Here is a 17,534-nt window from a genome sequence, read left to right as displayed (position 1 = left end):
GAACCCTCTCAGGGGCAAACAGAGCTGTGCATCCATCTTCCAAGGGCTCAAGGAACTCCAGGACCCACTATGTAAAACTTAATTATACCCTGAGGACACAGGTCCCCATAAGCACCCCCTTACCGCTCCCAACCTGATGCAGCCAAGGCCCCATAGCCAGACCCAGCCCTCTCCAGTACCCTGGGCAGCGAGATGAGACGTGTGGCCGGTTCCTTCCTCTACCAAGGGACGGGGCCTGGATCAAGTGATTCTTGAAGGCAGAACTGCTCATGGCAGGCCCTGGCTCCTAAGACACTCCCTCCCCCATTTCAGAGCCCCTCCCCCCATGTCATGGCAGAGGGTAGATGGGGTCCCCCAGGATCAGTTCAGCCAGAACTGGAGCACTGTGGGCCCCAACACATAAGGTGGGCTGCTCCATTGCCTACATACCTGGGACTCCTTTCCCGGACCTAAGACAAATGCCATTTTTCCCGAAAGGGGGAAGCAGGAGGGAGTCTGGAACAAAGACCCAATGGAGAAGGAGAAACCAGGAGGAGCTTTGAGATCAGAATTAAATTCTTTAATACAAAATGCTTTTTTTTTTTTTAAGATATATCTGTATTTCTTTGTTGTTGTTTAAAAATAAATATGTACTACGGAATATCTCGAAAAACTGTACTAGAGACAAAGATGTGATGTTAATATCTTTTTCCCCCACAATTATTACGGATAAACAGTAGCACCAATAAATAAATGATAACAAATATTAAAATTAAAAAAGGAGAGAGATTTAGTATGTAGAATTCTCTATTTTTTCTTGTTTTGTTTTTACATATAAAAAACAGAATAGCAATGTCTATTTTATCAGAATCACATATATACATAAACATATATATATATATATATATATATATATACACACAAACGCAAGTTGCCAAATATATATATAGTCTGTAGATGTATATTGAAACCTTATTTCAAAGGAATGTGTGGTGGGGAGCCGGGGGCAAGGGGAGGGCAGAGCTGAGTGTTAGCAAAATTAAATATCTGCTCAGGACAAGCTAGTGACTGTCACCGATCAGGGAGAGAGAGATTGGAAACATGAATCTTAAACACAAAGACCGGTACATATAAGAGCGCAAGAGAGAGCAATAGAGAGATACATCTCATAAATAGTTGAAATTAAATATTAACCAAGAATACTGAAAAAAACCCTACTCTTTAATTAAATTAACTGTTTTAATTTCTAATTAAAAAGGGATATTAAATAATTATCGTATATAAAACACTTTCTCTGCCTCCATGGTGGGCACGTGGATCCTGCCCTGTCTCTCTGTGCCGCGGGAAGGGTCGGGTCTGGGGACAGAGGAGGGTGAACCACTCACACACACGCAGCCAGGTCTCCTGGGGGGACAGAACTAGTGGTTTCAATGGTCTGAGGACGTCAGGCCCTCCTGGGCTGCACCAGGGAAGGAGAGCTGGGAGATGGCCAAGGCAGGGGGCCCTTCCCTCGGAGGACAAGCTGCCACCAGGCGGCCCTTCCTCCACCAATGTCTCTCTTCTTTTCGCCAAGACCTCTGTTGGCGGCACCCTGGGCTTGTCAGGAGCAAGTGAAGAGTAGGTGAAGGCTGCCCAGTCTCCTGAATCTTCCAGGCAGTGCCCCTGGGGGCAAGATGCCCGTCCGTGCAGCATGTGGAGAGGATCCTCAAAGTACAGCAGTGTCCTGAGGCTCCCCGAACTCCTAGTCAGAGCCAGTGTCCTCGTCCCTGTACCTGTCGTCTGTCCATTTGACTCGGGGTAGAGGCTTGGGGCCAGGGCTGGGTTTGTCAGTGTCCCCAAAAGCAGGCCAAATTTGCCCCCGTGCCCTGGCCAAGCACGTTCCTGGGCAGGGAAGGGGACCCTGGCCTTCCTACGAGGGACCAAAAGATCATGCCAGAGTCTCCCCTCCCATCCTCTTCCCTGTTGGGATCTGGGTGGGGACAGCCTCCTCCCAACTTAAGTCCACAGCAGTCAAATATATCCAGTGAAGACACCAATAACATTAGCAATGTTAATTTAAAAAAAAAGAATATATATATTTTACGTATATATAAAATATATATATTTATTTTTATATATATATTTTATATATATATATAAAAGTATGTATGTGGGTGGGTGTGTCTACAGGAATCCCAGAAATAAAACTCTCTAATCTTCCGGGCTCGGTGATTTAGCAGCAAGAAAAATACAATGGCGATCCAATTCCAAGAGGGACCGTGCTTGGTCACCTGCCCGGGAATGCTTCTGCCGGAGTTGCGCCCTCCGGACCCAAAGTGCTCTGCGCAGAGTCTCCTCTTCCTTCATTTCAGGTTTCTGGATTAAGGATTGTTCTGGTGATGGTGGTGTGGTGGTGGTGGCGGCGGCGTGGTTTCTGTAGCGGTCATTCTGAATCAGGCTTTCCTGGTGAGAGGTCTGGTTCCCGAAACCCTGAGGGAGGCTCCTTCTTCCAGCCCGGCTCACCGCCTGGGCTTGTCACATCTGTGGGAATCAGAGGCCAGGGGTTAGGGCCAGGCACGGGGACACAGTGGTGAGGCAGGCAGCCTCCCCATCTTGGGGGCCCGAGTCCCTGCTGTGAATCCCTGCTGCAGAGATGACAGCAAAAGCATGGCCCTGCCTCAAGAAGCCCAATGTGAGGGGAGAGCCGGCCCCTGCCCATGGGTGGCAGCAGGGATGGGGGGGATGGGTTGATTAAGGCGCCAGAGCAGGAGCTGCATTCAGGGTTCCCACTGCCATTTAGAGCTTACAATCTAGTTGAGACAAGATGAGGACGTGGGGACATGTCATCATAGGCGACAAATGAACACGTACTAAAGAACTTGACACTTAAGAGCTGATGGTGACCAGAGTTGAGCCGAGTTAGTTAGGCAAGAGCCCCTGCAGAAAGGCATGCTTCAGCTCTGCCTGTGGGACAGGCATGGGGAAGAGGGTGGGGAAAGCACCCTGACCCAGGGCTCCGGCGGCTGAAAGGGAGGGTCTGCTCCTGGGGCAGGGAGTGGAAGGCAGCAAGGCGCTGAGGGACACGTCTCCCGTCACCATGCCCTCCCTCCAGGCCCTGGCTAGGGCCTCGTCTTTCTCCAACAGGCTGGCAGCGGCTGGCCCCGGGTACCAGGCTGCCTCTTACATGCGCTGTGTCATTTGTGGTGGGGAGAGGCGATCACTCACTGTGCTGCTCCTCTTGGAGCAGAGGGGACTCCAATAACTGTCTTGTCATGCCCCAGCCCCTGGGACTGATGGTCTTTTACCTTCTCTACTGTGAGAGGTCAGAGCAGGCCCTGCCCTTCTGAGAGCCTGGGAATGGGGATCCTAAGCCCCCAATTTGGGGTATTGAAACTCCTCCATACGGGGGGCGGTTTCTGGAGGTTGGGGTAACTTCTAGAAGCCCCAAGGTCACTTCACACACCCCGTCCCAGTCTCTCTGCAAAATAATCACCACAAAATCCCAGAATGATAAATCCTTGACCTTCTCCGAAGCCCCCAGGACACGTGGAGACCCCTCACTGGGCCCTAGTGTTAGGCAGAGCCCAAGCCCAGCATTCACATACACTTCCTATCTGCACGTACCACCAAGACAGACAGAAGCCCATGCCAACACCCCAGGGCCTGGTCCCCGGTATCCCTTGAACATCAAGAGGCACAGAACGTGGGGGTGGGGAAGGCAGCCACATTCCAAGGACTTTGTTAATGGAGCATCTGGACTAGCTGGGGGCACCCTGATCCTGCCTGGGAATCCCCATATAAGCCCCCCTCCCTGGCTGAAACAGGCTGGCCCAGAGGGCTTCCAGCCTTTGAGCAAAGGCCAGGCGGGTATAAACACCATTCAAGGCATCAAAAGATTGCCAGCCAACCTGTCACGGCTCTGTGCTCCTGACCTCATCCCCTGACCTCAGTCATGTATTCACTTACATACTCGACACTTTCTGAGGCCTCGCTGTGGTCAAAGGACAGAGGTACAGATGCCTGGAGGGTCACACGGGTGAATAAAAGCCAGGCTCTGCTGGAGGAGTTCACAATCTAATGTCAGGAAAGAGGGCATGCCCCCCGACCCGTCCATCCTGGAGGCATTTGGAATTATGTGGGCCGTCTGGGGTTGTCACCATGGGTACTGGAGTATTAAAAGTATCTAGTGTCCCCAAATGTTAAATCTCCTACTCGCCCTAAACCAACAGCAGGAGCCCAGGCCCTGGGGGACCCCAGCCTAAGAGGGACACACCCCCTGCCCCCATGAGAGACCCTGAGGGGAAGAGAACCCCAAGCGGTGCAGACTTCAGAGGGTGGTGGCCAGGCCCCCAAGGGTGTTCAAGCTTTATAGACGGCAGCACCCCCCACACCGAGAAGGGCCCTCGATATTAGTAGCAAGGTAGTAATAACAACGTCAGGACCAACAGCCACCACAGGACACCGCGGGACCACAGGACACAACACTCAGCCTGCGTCCACACCATCACATGAAGCCACACCAGTCTACCCCCTCAGGCAACCAGGGCAACCTCTGAACAGGCCCCGCCAGGCCAGGCCAGCGCCTGCCGCCCACCGCAGGGGCCTCGCGAGCAGAGAAGGCAGCCATCAATCACCAGGCAGGTAGCTAGAAGCCGAGCAAGCAGCTGGCCCCTCTCGGATGCGCGTGCACAAGAGCTCGTTCTCTCTCTCTCTCTTTCTCTCTCTCTCCCCATCTCTGTGTGAAGCCCCTCTCTCTGACTCGCTCGCCCTCTGGGAACCAACCTGCAAGTACGTTCGTTTAACTCAAGCTGCCTCGCCTTGCAACGCGAGTCTGTGTTTTTGCAGGAACATTTACACGTCTGCGGATCTTGTACAAACAAATGCTTTCTCCGCTCTGAGCAAGGCCCACAGGGACTGCAAAAAGGCAAAAGGAAAGACATCTAAGCTAGAGCGTCAGCAGAGAGAGAGAAAAAAAAAAAAAAACATGCAACACCCTCTAACAGTCCGCAGCTGCACCCCCCCAGCTCGTTGGCTGCTCCCCCTACCCTTCCATGCCCTAGAAGGATCCAAGTGCTGCAGCGGAAGACAGAGCGCGCGGCAGGAAGAGGCAGCACTGGCTAGGAAGCCTGCCTGCAGGAAGAGGCAGACACAGGGGCAGAGTGCAAGGAGAGGACCACTGGAAGGGGGAGAGCTGTCCCATGGGAACAAGAACAAGTCTTGGGCCACAGGGCCCCAACAGCTACCACCCCAGAGAGAGCACACCCAGACTCTCCTTCACCTGCTGGGATGGCAATCAGGGCCACCTTCCCCATGGGCAAGGGCTCGCGCCCAGGCCCCACCACCAGGGACAGACTGAAGTAGGGCATCACGGCCAGCCAAGCCCAAAGGTGGTGTCCACAGCCAGGCCACTGGTGACCAGAACGCCCAGCACGGCCTCCAACCCAGAGGAAGAGCCTCCAGACCTCAAGGGAGGTTTATGTGGGGGCCGGGGATTGAACCAGAGTAGCAGGCTCCCCTCCAGAGGCCCCAGGGCCACGAGGAGGGACTGCCATACGGTGCCTGACCCCACCCAATCTCTCCTCCTTCCGCTGACAACACACTGCCTCGCATCCTTCGCGCCCTTTCCTCACGCCACGTCTGCCCTCCCCACCACCCTCTGCTTCCAGACAAGTGCAAAAGCCCAGAGCAGTGGAAACCAGTCGGGCGAGCAGGCACCAGTGCCCGGCACCCGCGCCAAATGGGCCCGCCACCAGTGCCCAGTAGGTGAGAGAAAGGCGGTGCCCAGCCAAGCCGGAGTCCCCACCCCGAATCCTCCAGGTCCACTCTGTCCCCCCACCCCACCCGACCCTGGACCAGCCACGCCGTCACCAAATCTAGCCACTGGTGCCAATTAGTGGAGTGAGAGTGAGAGAGAGACACTGGGGCGGTGGGGAGAGCCAGAAGAGCCGGGGGGGGGGGGGGGGGGGGCAGAGGGGGGGGAGGGTTAGGGGGTCCCGCCGGTGGGAGTCTGACTGGGGGCCAGGGAGGCTCCAGGCAATGAAACAGCGGAGGCACCACGTACACGCTCCAGGGTTTATACCGGGATTTCTTGCGCTTTCTTTTTTGCCCCTTCCCCTTTCCTCGAATTGATTTTCTGGAAAATAAAAAAACAGAGACAGACAAAGAGAGAGCAAGGGGGAAGGGGAAAGGACAAGAAGCAGCGAGGAGGATAGGGCTCAGGGCACACTCCCTGCAACGAGGCATCAGGAGGCTGGCAGACTCCAGGAAAATGCGCAGGCCGGGGCAGCAGGCGCTCAACGGCTCCCTCTTCTCCCTTTGGCCACCCTGGGGTAGCCCACCCAGCCACTGACAATGCTTTGGCTGGGGAGCGGAGGGTGAGCGGGGGACACAGGACCCAAAGGCCTGCTCGGGGTGCTTGCAGCAGCTCCCGGTCCCAGGCAGGGGGTAAAGCCCTGTCCGCAGGCTCTTTGGCCAGCAACCCCGTAAAAGTCTGACCCTGAAGGCCGGGGGCTGTAAAAGGCAGGCCAGAGTTTGGAGAGACCTGACTAAATGGGGGTGGGAGCGGGGCAGGGGGCAGGAGAGCGTCCAGGCTGTGCTTCGGGCACCTTCCACCTTCATTTCCAAGTATAGTAGCAAAGGGGTCCCTTCCGGGCTCCTGCCTCTGCCAATCCCGGGGTGGGAGAGCAGCTACACTGGGAGCTGGCACAGAACCAGGGGCGGCACATGAAAGGCGTCAGCCTGCCCGGCCATAACCTGGGCTGAGAGGTGGAGATGGGTGTCCTCAGAGCCCCAGGCAGGCGGTAGGGTGGGGTGGGAGTTAGGGAGGCACGGGAGGAGGGGCCTGGGCGTCACTTGGCAGGGAGTTCTCTCCCCAGCCTGTCAAAGCCTGCTACACCATCTCACCAGACTCTCTTCCGAGCCCAGGCGAGCCCCCCACTCTCCCTGTGGGCAAAGCAGGCATTTGGGAAACAGGCAAGGGGGGGCAGGCTGAAGCCTGTTCTCCTCCAAGGAACCAGCACTCTCCACACCTGCCAGGCCAGAGGATGCCCAGAATGTGTGCCACAAGGGAAGAAATAAGAGGGGAGGGAGTGAGAGGGGCAAGTCTGCTCTCTCTAGGAGAAAGCACTGGAGGAAGAAAGGTCTGTGCCCGTGCGCGTTGTGCACACACACTCTCTCTCTCTCTCTCTCTCTCTCTCTCTCTCTCTCTCTCTCTCTCTGAGCCTACTGTCCCAAATCACTTCTCTGGGAGCCATAGCAATCTTGGAAGCTGGGGACTTAGGGAAGAGGCAAGGGGTTAGGGCTTCTCTGTCCCCCAGAGCTCTGGGAACAGACAGGATGGTGAGGGGGAGGAAAGGACACAGGTGCTCTCTCTCATTCTCTTTCCCTGCAGGCTTGTCCCCCACACACCCCTACCCCGGCCAGCTGCTCACCAGGTCCTGAAGGCTCACTGCCCCCAGACGGCACCCCCTGCTCCATTCTGACCCAACCGGCCACACTAAGCAACTAGAAGCCTCAGAAAAGGACCAACAGTCAACTCCTTCCTCCCTGGCCAGGAGGGCTGAGTGGCTCGGGCCTGCCTCACCCCTGCAGGAGGGTATCATCAAGAAAACACCTCAGCCAGTCCCGAGTCCAATTTGCACCACCACAGCAACCACCACAAGAGGCCGTTTCCTCTGACACGCAAAAGCTGGCCTCTCTGCCACCCTCACCCTTTCCCTGCTGTGGGTGACGGGAGACTAGTACCCACCCCCTCTGGCACACTAAAACTGCAAGTCCTGGACAGGAATGACCTGGAGACCCGGAATGTATCGTCTCTTTCAAAGGAAGCTCCGGGCTCCAGGCTGGGTTTTGCCCCTAATTCAAGAGCCATAATCCTTGAGTTTGCTCCATCCCACTACTACCACCACCAGTTCTTCATGAGGCCAATTCCCCCACCCAATGAAGCCATCAGACCCCCTGACAGAGGAATCCAAGAGCCCCAAACCAAGATAACTGGCCAAGGAGAGGGAGAGGAGCTAAAGTCATGGCCACTTACTTTTCTTGCCTTGCTCTATCTTTCTTTGGTCTGCAGCAGGTAGAGAAAAAGAACAAAACAGAAAGAGGTTCAGATGGCGATGCTAACAGGAGTAGCACCATACTATTTATGACTTATCAATGCAGTTTCAATCCCCTTAATGTAACATAAATCATTTAATCCCTCCAGCAGTGCTATGAGATATGTACTACTATTGTGCCCATATGACAGATGTAGAAACTGAGGCACAGTGCAGTAAAATTAAAATGCCCAAAATCAGCTGGAAGGCAGACGGAAGGCAGAAATGGCTAACAAGTGGGGCATGCTTAACCCTCCCGCCGCTCTGCTGAACCAATGAATCCGTGACACCATCCTCACCTGCATTCACATTTGCTATGCTGCAGGAAACTCATCTCCCCTATGTGCTGGCCTTGATGAGGTTTGATCCGCATAATCTAGAGGGAAAGGAAGCAGATCACAAGGTTAGTGACCCAGCCAGCCATACCCAGATGGGACACCCTGTGGCTCTTGCCACTCAGCACCCAGGGGTTCTACTGAGCAGGGGAGGGTGGTAGAAGCAGAAGGGACCAGAGGCTCTCCCAGAAAGAGCCTCAGGCCCACCCCAACTCCCAACCCTGCTGACCTCAAGGAGCCCCTGCTCTTCTGCACGGGTTGGCCAGGCTGGGAATTCAGGTCCTGGGTTCTTGCCAGTCCCCATCCCTCCCCTCCTTTCATCCCCTTTAGGCCTTCCCCTGACCCCTAGCAGCTACCCAAGAGCCATCTTCCCTGGGGTGTCAGAGCTCCCTCCGACCCTATCCTGGCTGAGATGGGTCCCGTCACTGGGCAGCACCAAATGACTGGCTTTTAAAACTTTCCATGTACCAGGCTCATCTGGCACCCCAAACAGAGCCCCTAAGAGTAAGGGCCCTCTTCTTCCAAGAGAAGAAGAGAGGGGCTCCTGTCACAGGTGTCAGCTCCTTCTGAGCCCAGGGGGAAAGGTCACAGAGGGGACTGTGGCAGTAGGGACTTGTGGGGAACCCCAGATCAGGAAATTCAGGCATCTTTTTCTCCCAAGAGGGCAAGACTCCTCATGCCTCCCCCTGACTGACTCAGGGGCAGGAGCTAAGCAAAGGGCAAGCCTGGTTCCTTCTCTGAAGAGTTGCCCAGGAAAGGGCTGGGGACCACCTGTTTCCCCACATCTCAGCCCGCTCCCACCCCCTCTCCCCACAGATGCCCACCTGCATGGTGATGTTGAACTCCTCAGTGGGCACGCACTCTAGGCCCTCATCATTACAGCAGCCCCCACACCGCATCAGGGGCACGCAGGATGGCTTGAAGATGTACTCGATCTCGTCAGGGTACTCCTGGAAGATGTCCACCAGGGTCTCAATGGGACGGCAGTAGCTGCGCTGGTAGACGTCCATGAACTTCACCACTGCATGGGACGGGGTGAGACATGAGGCCAGCAGGTCACGTGAGAGATGGCCAGCCCCTCTCTCCACCCAGCCTTGTAGGGCAACCACTCGGGGTTCCCTGGGAGAGGTACCCACTACTGGGCCAGTCAGTCCTTCCAAAACTCTAGCTCAAGTCCCTCCCGCTGTGGTTGACAGCCTTCCCTAAGCTTTCCACTACCGGCACTGATGAAGGTCTGGTTTTATTCCAAAGATCACATGAGGCTGTCAGGTTCTGGGGGAGATGGTCAGTCACATCTGATCCCCCTGCATTGTCATGACAGCTGAGCCAACTCCCAGGTCAACCTTGAGGCCAGAGGACAATTCAGGCATCAGTACCCTTGCTGGGGGGTGGTCTGAGTTTCCCATGAAAGGAAGAAGAGCCCGCTTGGCAAACCTACTCCCTGTTTCCCTACAACCTCTGCCATACCATCCACTATACCAACAACCATTTAATGAGGACTTAGTATCTGCTGGACATTGTGTACAGGAGTCCACAGTTTTCGTCGCCAACAGTTCTCCCCACATGACACTATGACATTCCAGTAGGAACCTCATTTTACAAAGGGGGAACTGGAGGTTCAGAGAGGCTGAGGAATTTGCCCCAAGGCTGCACTTCCACTAAGTGGTACAGTTAAAATCGGTCCTGACATCAAAGCCTTCCCAAGGCAAATCATGTGGAAGCATGGTGGGGGTGGGGGGGACACTTCGCCACCTGCCAGACCCCTCCCCAGACACGGGCTGGGGAGACGGTGAACACCAGCACAGGGGCTGGGCCTGCCTGGCATCAGCAGGTGGCAGTGGGTGGGCACACTATGCAGGCCCTGCCAGCCACCGATAACCCCGCCCAAGAGGGCAAACTGCTTGCATCATGGAAAAAACGGTGCTGCCACTGCAGCCACGGAGCATTTCTAGAAGCTGATCTGGAGGGAGGGCAGGGTAAAGACAGCTTCCCAGGCTGGCCATGGAGCCTGGGGTGCACTGGAGCATGAAGGGGTAATTCTAGGCCACAGAGGCGGGGCTCCTGGGAAGAGACACTCAGGACCTGGAGTGATGACTCTAAATTATGGCCCAGCCTGTCCCACTCCAGGGTGCACACAAGCACGTGTGCGCGTGCACACACACACACACACACAACCACTACCACATAGTAATCCTCTCCCTGAAATGCTTTTCCTCCACACAGCAGAAACCAGCAGCATCCAGCCCATGAAGAGGTCCAGACCCTGGCCATGACTTGGTGTGACCTTGGGCCAGTCCCTCCCTCTCTGGCCTCACACTGCACATCTGTAGTAGTGGGTTGGGTGGATCTCTAAAGATCGCTACCGAAACTGAGACCGAAATTTGGGGTTTTGTCTCTGTTTCCGGCCCCCCGAGAATAAGCGCTCTTTCTCAGCCCAGGCAACACAAAGTTTGGAACCTCACCAAGGCATCTGAAGTGCAACCCCCTAGCCTACCTCTCCCCAGAAACTATAGCTGAGTCTCCTCTTCCCTCCAGAGGGTGAAGGAAGACGATCCTCGGGGGAGTGGGCATGTATACAATCGGTGGGTTGAGGAGAATTTGGGGAGCTGAGGGCAAGGGAGGGGAAGGCCATAGGTGTGAAAACAGCAAGGAGAGCAGGGGGCAGCTCCCAAGCCAGTCCCTGGCCTTGCCTGAGGTCTACGTCCCCTATGCAGACAACAGGCACAGAATTCTCCTCCACCCTCAAAAGGGTTACGGTAAAGCTCTGTCAAAAAGAGTACAAATGATGAAGAAGCCCTTTTTCAAGCCAAGTCTATATCAAAGATGACTAAGAATTCTTGACCTGACATTTTGTCATGGCTGGGGACAGAGGTGGCCCAGGCTTCGGAGGCACAAGGCCCAGCCCAGGACAGGAAAGCAGAGAGGTCTGGCCTGGGCCGTGGCAGTTGGTAGCTAAGGGTAAAAAGACACAGACTAGGAATTCCCTTGAAAAGCTGCCTGGAATTCCCAAGGCCATAGGAAGGAAGGTGAGGGGACAACTTCCCCTATACCCTTCGTACCCCAGCCACTGCCTCCAAGGAAAGCTGGCCTGCTTTTGCTCAGGCCATGGACATGCATCTACCACAGCAAGCTTTTTTGCTTTTCCTTATTTCTTGAAGACAATCCTTCCCCAGCAAACAAAAAACATTTGTCTTGCCTCTCCCAGACCACAGAGACCACCAGGAGGCTTATGCGGGCTGATCATATCCTGGGATCCAGGAGCCTATGGGTGGCACAGGCTGTGGAGTGGCTGGGAAGCCAGGCCCCGGGGCCAAGGAAAGGGCTCTAGGGCGTAGGGAAGCAGAACCAGCTGGGCATCACCACTGGCCCAGGGAGTGTAAACACTGCCCTTGGTCACTACCCTGGGCCACACTGGGTTTGGGTCTGGAAAACTGGCCTGGAGGGAAGACCAGGCCCTTGCCTCCTCAAAGGTGGGGAGCTAGGGGGGGTGGCATTGGGCACTCCTCCCCTACTTTGGAGCAGAGGTCAAATTCAGTTGGGTGGGTGGGTGGGGAGCCAGGGCTTCCCTAGAGAAATGGGAGGATCCCTACTCCAAACCACAGAGGAACAAAAGGCAGGTGGACTCTTAGTTGGGCAGGGGGCAGGGCACCTGGGAGCTACAGCTTTGCTGGTCCAGAAGGGAAGTTCATAGCACCCAAACCTATCCCACCCAGAGGGCAGAGGGAGCCTGCAGGGCCTTCTCTCCTACCTCCTAAAGGAGTACATACTGTGGGGGGGGGGGGGTCTCAGGAGGTTGGGCCCTCTGCACCTCCAGCTCATGTACAGCCAGTGTGCTGAACGGGCAAGGGTCACGGCCCCCTCCACACAGACCCCACAGGTATGACAGAGCTGGGCTGGATGTGACACAGAATATCCATCCTCTCCTGGGGGCAGATGGGACAAGAGACACCTCCCTCGACACCTGGGATCTTTGAACACTGTCTTCCTGGTCTGTGCTCATGGCTCCCTCTCCAACTAAAATTTTACTGGGAAGAGCAGAAGGAAAAGGCAACAAGTTTTAATTCTAGCAGAGGCCTGAGTAGGAAAGAGAGTCCTCCAGAATGAAGGGTTACTCTCATGGTGCTCCCCTCTTCCATTCTTGATTTCCATTCCAGTACCCTTCCTCCCCCACCCCCTACCCCCACAGACCTGAAAGAAAGGAATCAGGCCTCCCCACCCATCCCCTGGGGAGACAGGGGAGACAGGGTACCTATCCCAGAGCTACAGGGACTCACCTTCGTGGGGTTTGTGCTCTCCTCCTGCCATAGGCGCAGCCTGGGACCACTGAGGACAAAACAAAGAGCAAGGTATGGGCATGAGCAGGGGTACAGAGGCCCAGCCACCCACTGACCAGCAGCCTGTGGCTTCTCCAAGACTTCTGAGTGGAACAAGGCATCTGCCCAGCTCCCCACAGCAGAGAGCGTGCCCACCACCCCTGTGCTGCTCCAGTTGTGAAGGAAGAGAAAGAATGACCAGATGTTGGGGGTTGGAGAACCGAAAACACAGGAAGAAAATACTAGAAGGCTGTGCTGTCCAGGTGCCCACCCCTTCCCCACAGTTTCCTCCCCACCCCCCACCAGCCCATTGCTGAGTTCAGTGAATTTTCTCAGCTCCCCTGACTCCCTGGTCCAAAGCCACGGGTAAGTAGTAAGGTCACATAGGAGGACAGATTTGGACTGGGGCAGGAAGGAAGGACAGGGGGCGAGAAGAACAGCATGGTGACCTTCTCCTGCTGACATGACAAATACCAGGGTGAGCTGGTGCTAGGGAACGAGGGGGGTGCGGAGGACCGAAGGACACCAACCACCCTCCCCCACCCAAACTCCTCTGGCCTCCGGAATACTCAGCAAATATCCTCAGGTATATTCAGCAAACCCACAGGTTGCCTAGAAGGTAAAACCAGGGAGAAAACCCTCTGGGAGGCGAGAACCCCTTGTCTCCCAGCACGCAGACCTCCCAGGAGCCCGAATGTATCTCCAAAGCCCTGAGCCTCACTGAGCTCCTTCCCTGTTCCCTAGTTTCTTCACCGGCCAGACTGCGGGGATCCCAAGCCCCTCTCAGGGAGCTGAGCACTTTCGGCAAATTCAACCAGGAAAGCCTTTATGCCTTAGCACTGCCTAGCCCCTAGGGGGCCCCCTGCACTACCCAGGCCTGAGGCCTCCCCTCTCCCTCCTATCCCTCCCCACCCCCACCAGATCATTTCTCCCCTCCCCAGAAGCTGTGAAGGTCAACATGCCCAACCATGTGGACCTGACAGCTCCTAGCAGGCAACAGCTTCTCCCAGGCCTTCCAGAGGGCCTTCGGTTCTTACCAGCTGCCCACCCCACCTGCCCCTCTTTGGGGGCAGATCCTGGGCAGCAGAACTGTACACCAGCCCACGGAAGTGCAGACCCCACTGACAAAGTCTGTCTGTCTGTCTCCTTCCCACACAGCCCCAATACACGCCGGATCCCCCAGCCTTGCCCCTTAGGGCCAAGATCAGATAACAGTTTCCAGGATCCCAGCTGGGCAGCCTCCCGCTGTGGCTCCCTCGGGGACCCCCGGGGGTCTCCACCTTAGGCCCTGGCCCATCTCCAGGATACCCCTTGGCTGCCTAATGCCAAAATTCTCCCTATGCCCTCCACTCCTCCTGGGCCCCAACGAGGAAAGGGGACAGAAATATAAACCCCTCCAAGGCCAGGGGGCACTGGGAGAGGCTGTTCAGGGCAGGGAGGGGCCAGGTGCCCTTCTCTGGGGGCCTCTGAAGGTCACACTGTGGCCAGGCGGCCACTCCTCCCTCCCTCCCTCCCCCCCCCCTCCCCTTGGAGGCCGGGAGCCAAGGCCTTTGTGCCAGGGTCTGAGGCACTCAGAGTGGCAGCAGGGACCCCGGCCCATTTCCCTTCTACCTCTCTTCAAGGGGGGACTCCGTGGCTGAGGGAAGGCATAAGGGAAGAGCATGAAGGACCCCTTAGTGGCTCTGAAAAGCAAGTTGGGTGGGCAAGTTTTGGAGTTCCAGAAAACCACCTGCTCCTGCTCCAACACCCCATTTCACCAGGACAAAGTGTTTGCAAGGCTGGCAGGAGCTCCTTCCTAAAGTGGGGGTAGGGAGGAGGAAGCTAGTCCCACAATGCCCATGCCACGGCAAATTTTAAGCCATTTTTCCAGAAAGTGTAAAGTGGACTGAGGAGGCTCTTGAATCCTCCCTTAGCCCACCCCCCACAAAGGCTAAAGCAGGGCTCGGAAGTGTGGGGGAGGGGAGCGCAGCAGACTGTCACCAAGTCGGGACTTTAGGTAGTCTGACAAAGCACCGGAGTGGGCCCCTGCACCCTGACCTCTGACAGCGATCATCCTTTCCCTGGCCTCTGGGGTCGGAGAGGGGTTACGCGGCTCTTCTCGGCAGAGGGGAGGGAAAAAGAAAAACCGAAGGGTGGCAGGGGCTTCTCTCCGCGGTAGGGAGGAAGTGGGGAAGGGGCGTCAAGAAACCCGTCCTCGCCCAGGAAGGGGCTAGGGGCTGGGGACGGCGGGGAGGGGTGCGGGGTGGCTCTCCGAGACCTCGGGCTAGGGATACCTCGAGAGGTCACCTTCCCGCGGAGGGCCCGCGGGGGGAGGGGCGCCGCTCGCCGCCCGGGGGCTCCCCGCTCGGGGCCGCCGAGGCTCCGGGAACACGCGGCCGGCCAGGCCCGGGCTGATGTAATCGGCTCCGCGCCGCGCGCGCCCGGCCGGGCGGGGGAGGGCGGGCACCGAGCGGGACGCGAGCGGGGACGGGCGGGGGTGCCTCGGCGCAGGTGGCCCGGCGGAGACCGGGGGTCCCCTCGGCGATCCACCCCGAAACTTTTCCCAAACTCGTGGCGAGGGCCCGAGAGGTCGGGCGGCAGTGACAGCAACCCCCCTCTCTCGCCCGCGCCCTGCCCCCTCCACGCTCTCTGCCCTCCCTTGGTCCAAGGTCCGGGCACCCCCCTGCCCACTGGGCTCCGGCCCCCGCCCCCGCTGCCCGGGCTTCCAGTTCGTCGGGGACCAGCGGCCAGAGGCAAACTTCGGCCGCCCGCGGCAGCGCAAGCCCAGCCCCCTCGGCCTCCTCCTCCGGCTCCCGCCCTCCGCCGGTCGGCCCAGATCGTACGTGCGGTGACTCTAGTGGGTGGGCAGGGCCCGCGTGGGCGGCGAGATTCTCTCCGGTGCCCTCCCACCTAGCGCGCGCCCCCTCCCCCCACGCGAACGAGGATCGAGGGGGCAGCCGCGCGCCCGGTGCGCAAGGACCCGCGTGGGGTTCGGAGCCCCCACGCGCGCGCTCGCACGCACGTCCCCAGCCGGGAGAGGCGCTCGCAGCGGCCCGCGACGCCCGGTGGGCACGGCCGCTTACCTTGGCATGGTGGAGGTAGAGCAGCAAGGCAAGGCTCCAATGCACCCAGGAGAGCAGAAAGTTCATGGTTTCGGAGGCCCGGCCGGGGCCGGCGCGGCTCGCGCTCCCTCTCCCGCTCGGGCTGCGGGGCGGCCCGCTCTCCTCGGCGCCTAGGCGGGCTCCTCTTCCTCCCGGAGCCGAGGCCCGGGCCGGGGCCGGGGCCGGGGCCTGGGGCGCGCGCGCGGCTGGAGCTCTGTCTGCGCACACAGCCGCCTCACCCGTCCATGAGCCCGGCTCCCGAACGCCGAGTCGCCACCGCGGCCCCCTCTCCTCTTCCTTCTCTTCTTCCTCCTCCCCCTCCTCCGACTGCGGCTCCTCCCGGCCCGGGCTCGCACTTCTCCCGGCTCCGCTCGGCTCTGCTGCCCCGGCGCGGACCACGGCTCCTCCGGAGCGAGAACAGCCCAGAAGTTGGACGAAAAGTTTCACCGCAACGCCGCGAGCCCCGACCCCCTCCACCCCGCCTCCAGGCGCGGGCTCCGGCTCCTGCCCGCGGCTCGCCGCCGCGGCCACCCTCGGCCGCCGGCCGGGGAGGAGGTGGGCGCTGGGGCGGGGGGCGGTGTCTGTCGGTCTGTCCGTCAGCGCGGCTGGTCCGGTGCGGGGTCCCGACGGGGAGGGCTCACGCCGCGCTCGGGCGGGCACCCCCGAAAGCAGGTCACTCACTCTGCCCCTGCCCTGTCGTCGCTCGCTCGCCCGCGCGCGCTCTCTGACCCCGTCTCCCTCTCTCTCCCCCTCTCTCTCTCCTCTCTCTCTCTCTCTTCCTCGACTTCTCTCTGGAGCTCTTGCTACCTCCTTCTTCTCTCTGCTGGTTTCCAAAATCCGAAGTGATTTGGGGAAGTAAAGGCGCAATCTCCCCCAAACGGTCGGCCCGGTTTAAGCGGGGAATGGGAAGCAAAAAATAAATTAAAACGGGAAAGAATGTGGGTTTTAAAATTGCTTAAGAAAAAAAAGGAGGAGGGTAAGCCCTGGATAAATGAATTCGGATTCCAGTGCGGAGACCCCTGGCCGGTGACCCCGCCGGTTCGTCCGCCTAGCCGCTGCCTCCCGACCCAGCGCCGCCGCCGCCGGCTCCACTCGCCCCCCGCGCCGCGGCCTCCTCGCAGCCCGGCTGCCCCAAGCCTCTGCGCTCCTACCACTAGCGGCCGCTTAAAACCAAGGCAGGCCCCGCCCGGACCCGCCCTTGGCACGCCCTGGGGGCGGGGACGGGCCCGGGCTCCAGCCTCTCCGCCAACTGCCCCGCGCGCCCCTCGGGCCTTCCCCCGGGACGTGGAGCGAAGCCTGCCCTCCCTCCCGAGCGAAGGGGACCTCGACCCCCTCCCCGGTTCACAGCCTGAAAATTGCCCCCCCGCCCCCCTCTGCCCAGACACACACGCGCCCGCGCGGCCTTGGGGGAAGGGAACAGGAAAGTGAGGTTCTGTGCGGCCGGGGCTCCAGAGCTATCCCTTCCTTACTGGGAATATTGGAGGAAGGGGGGGCCGCGGCGGGCGACGAGTCGGACGGGGACGGCTGGGAAGAAGGACGTACAGACCTATTGGAATCCTGGCGTGACCCCTGGCCTTCTCCCCACTCCAGCACTCTCAGCCCGCCCCCCTACACACACACACACACACACACACACTCACTGACACACGCGTCCTCGCTCTCACGCAGACGCTGCTCTCCCAAGTTCACCCAGCAACCTTGTGGTAGCCGAGCGCCCCCTAGTGACTGCTGCCTGCACGCCCCAGCTCTGGCGCA

The 17,534-nt window shown here is 58.3% G+C and overlaps 1 protein-coding gene across 3 annotated transcripts; it reads right to left on the bottom strand.

Annotated features, from left to right (window-relative positions):
• Nucleotides 1-573: 573 nt before the first annotated feature.
• Nucleotides 574-16,104, bottom strand: VEGFA (vascular endothelial growth factor A). Of its 3 annotated transcripts, none has more exon segments than NM_001003175.2 (8): nt 574-2,499; nt 4,741-4,872; nt 6,020-6,091; nt 7,994-8,023; nt 8,351-8,427; nt 9,211-9,407; nt 12,661-12,709; nt 15,762-16,104. In NM_001003175.2, coding segments are annotated over 8 exon segments (645 nt in total). In that variant the 5' UTR covers nt 15,828-16,104; the 3' UTR covers nt 574-2,477.
• Between the last annotated feature and the right edge of the window lie 1,430 nt (nt 16,105-17,534).

This window comes from Canis lupus, chromosome 12 (assembly GCF_011100685.1).
Source record: "Canis lupus familiaris isolate Mischka breed German Shepherd chromosome 12, alternate assembly UU_Cfam_GSD_1.0, whole genome shotgun sequence".
Classification (NCBI taxonomy): domain Eukaryota; kingdom Metazoa; phylum Chordata; class Mammalia; order Carnivora; family Canidae; genus Canis; species Canis lupus.
The sequence above is the reverse complement of the archived record's forward strand: the minus strand, read 5'-3'. Positions and strand labels throughout refer to the sequence as shown.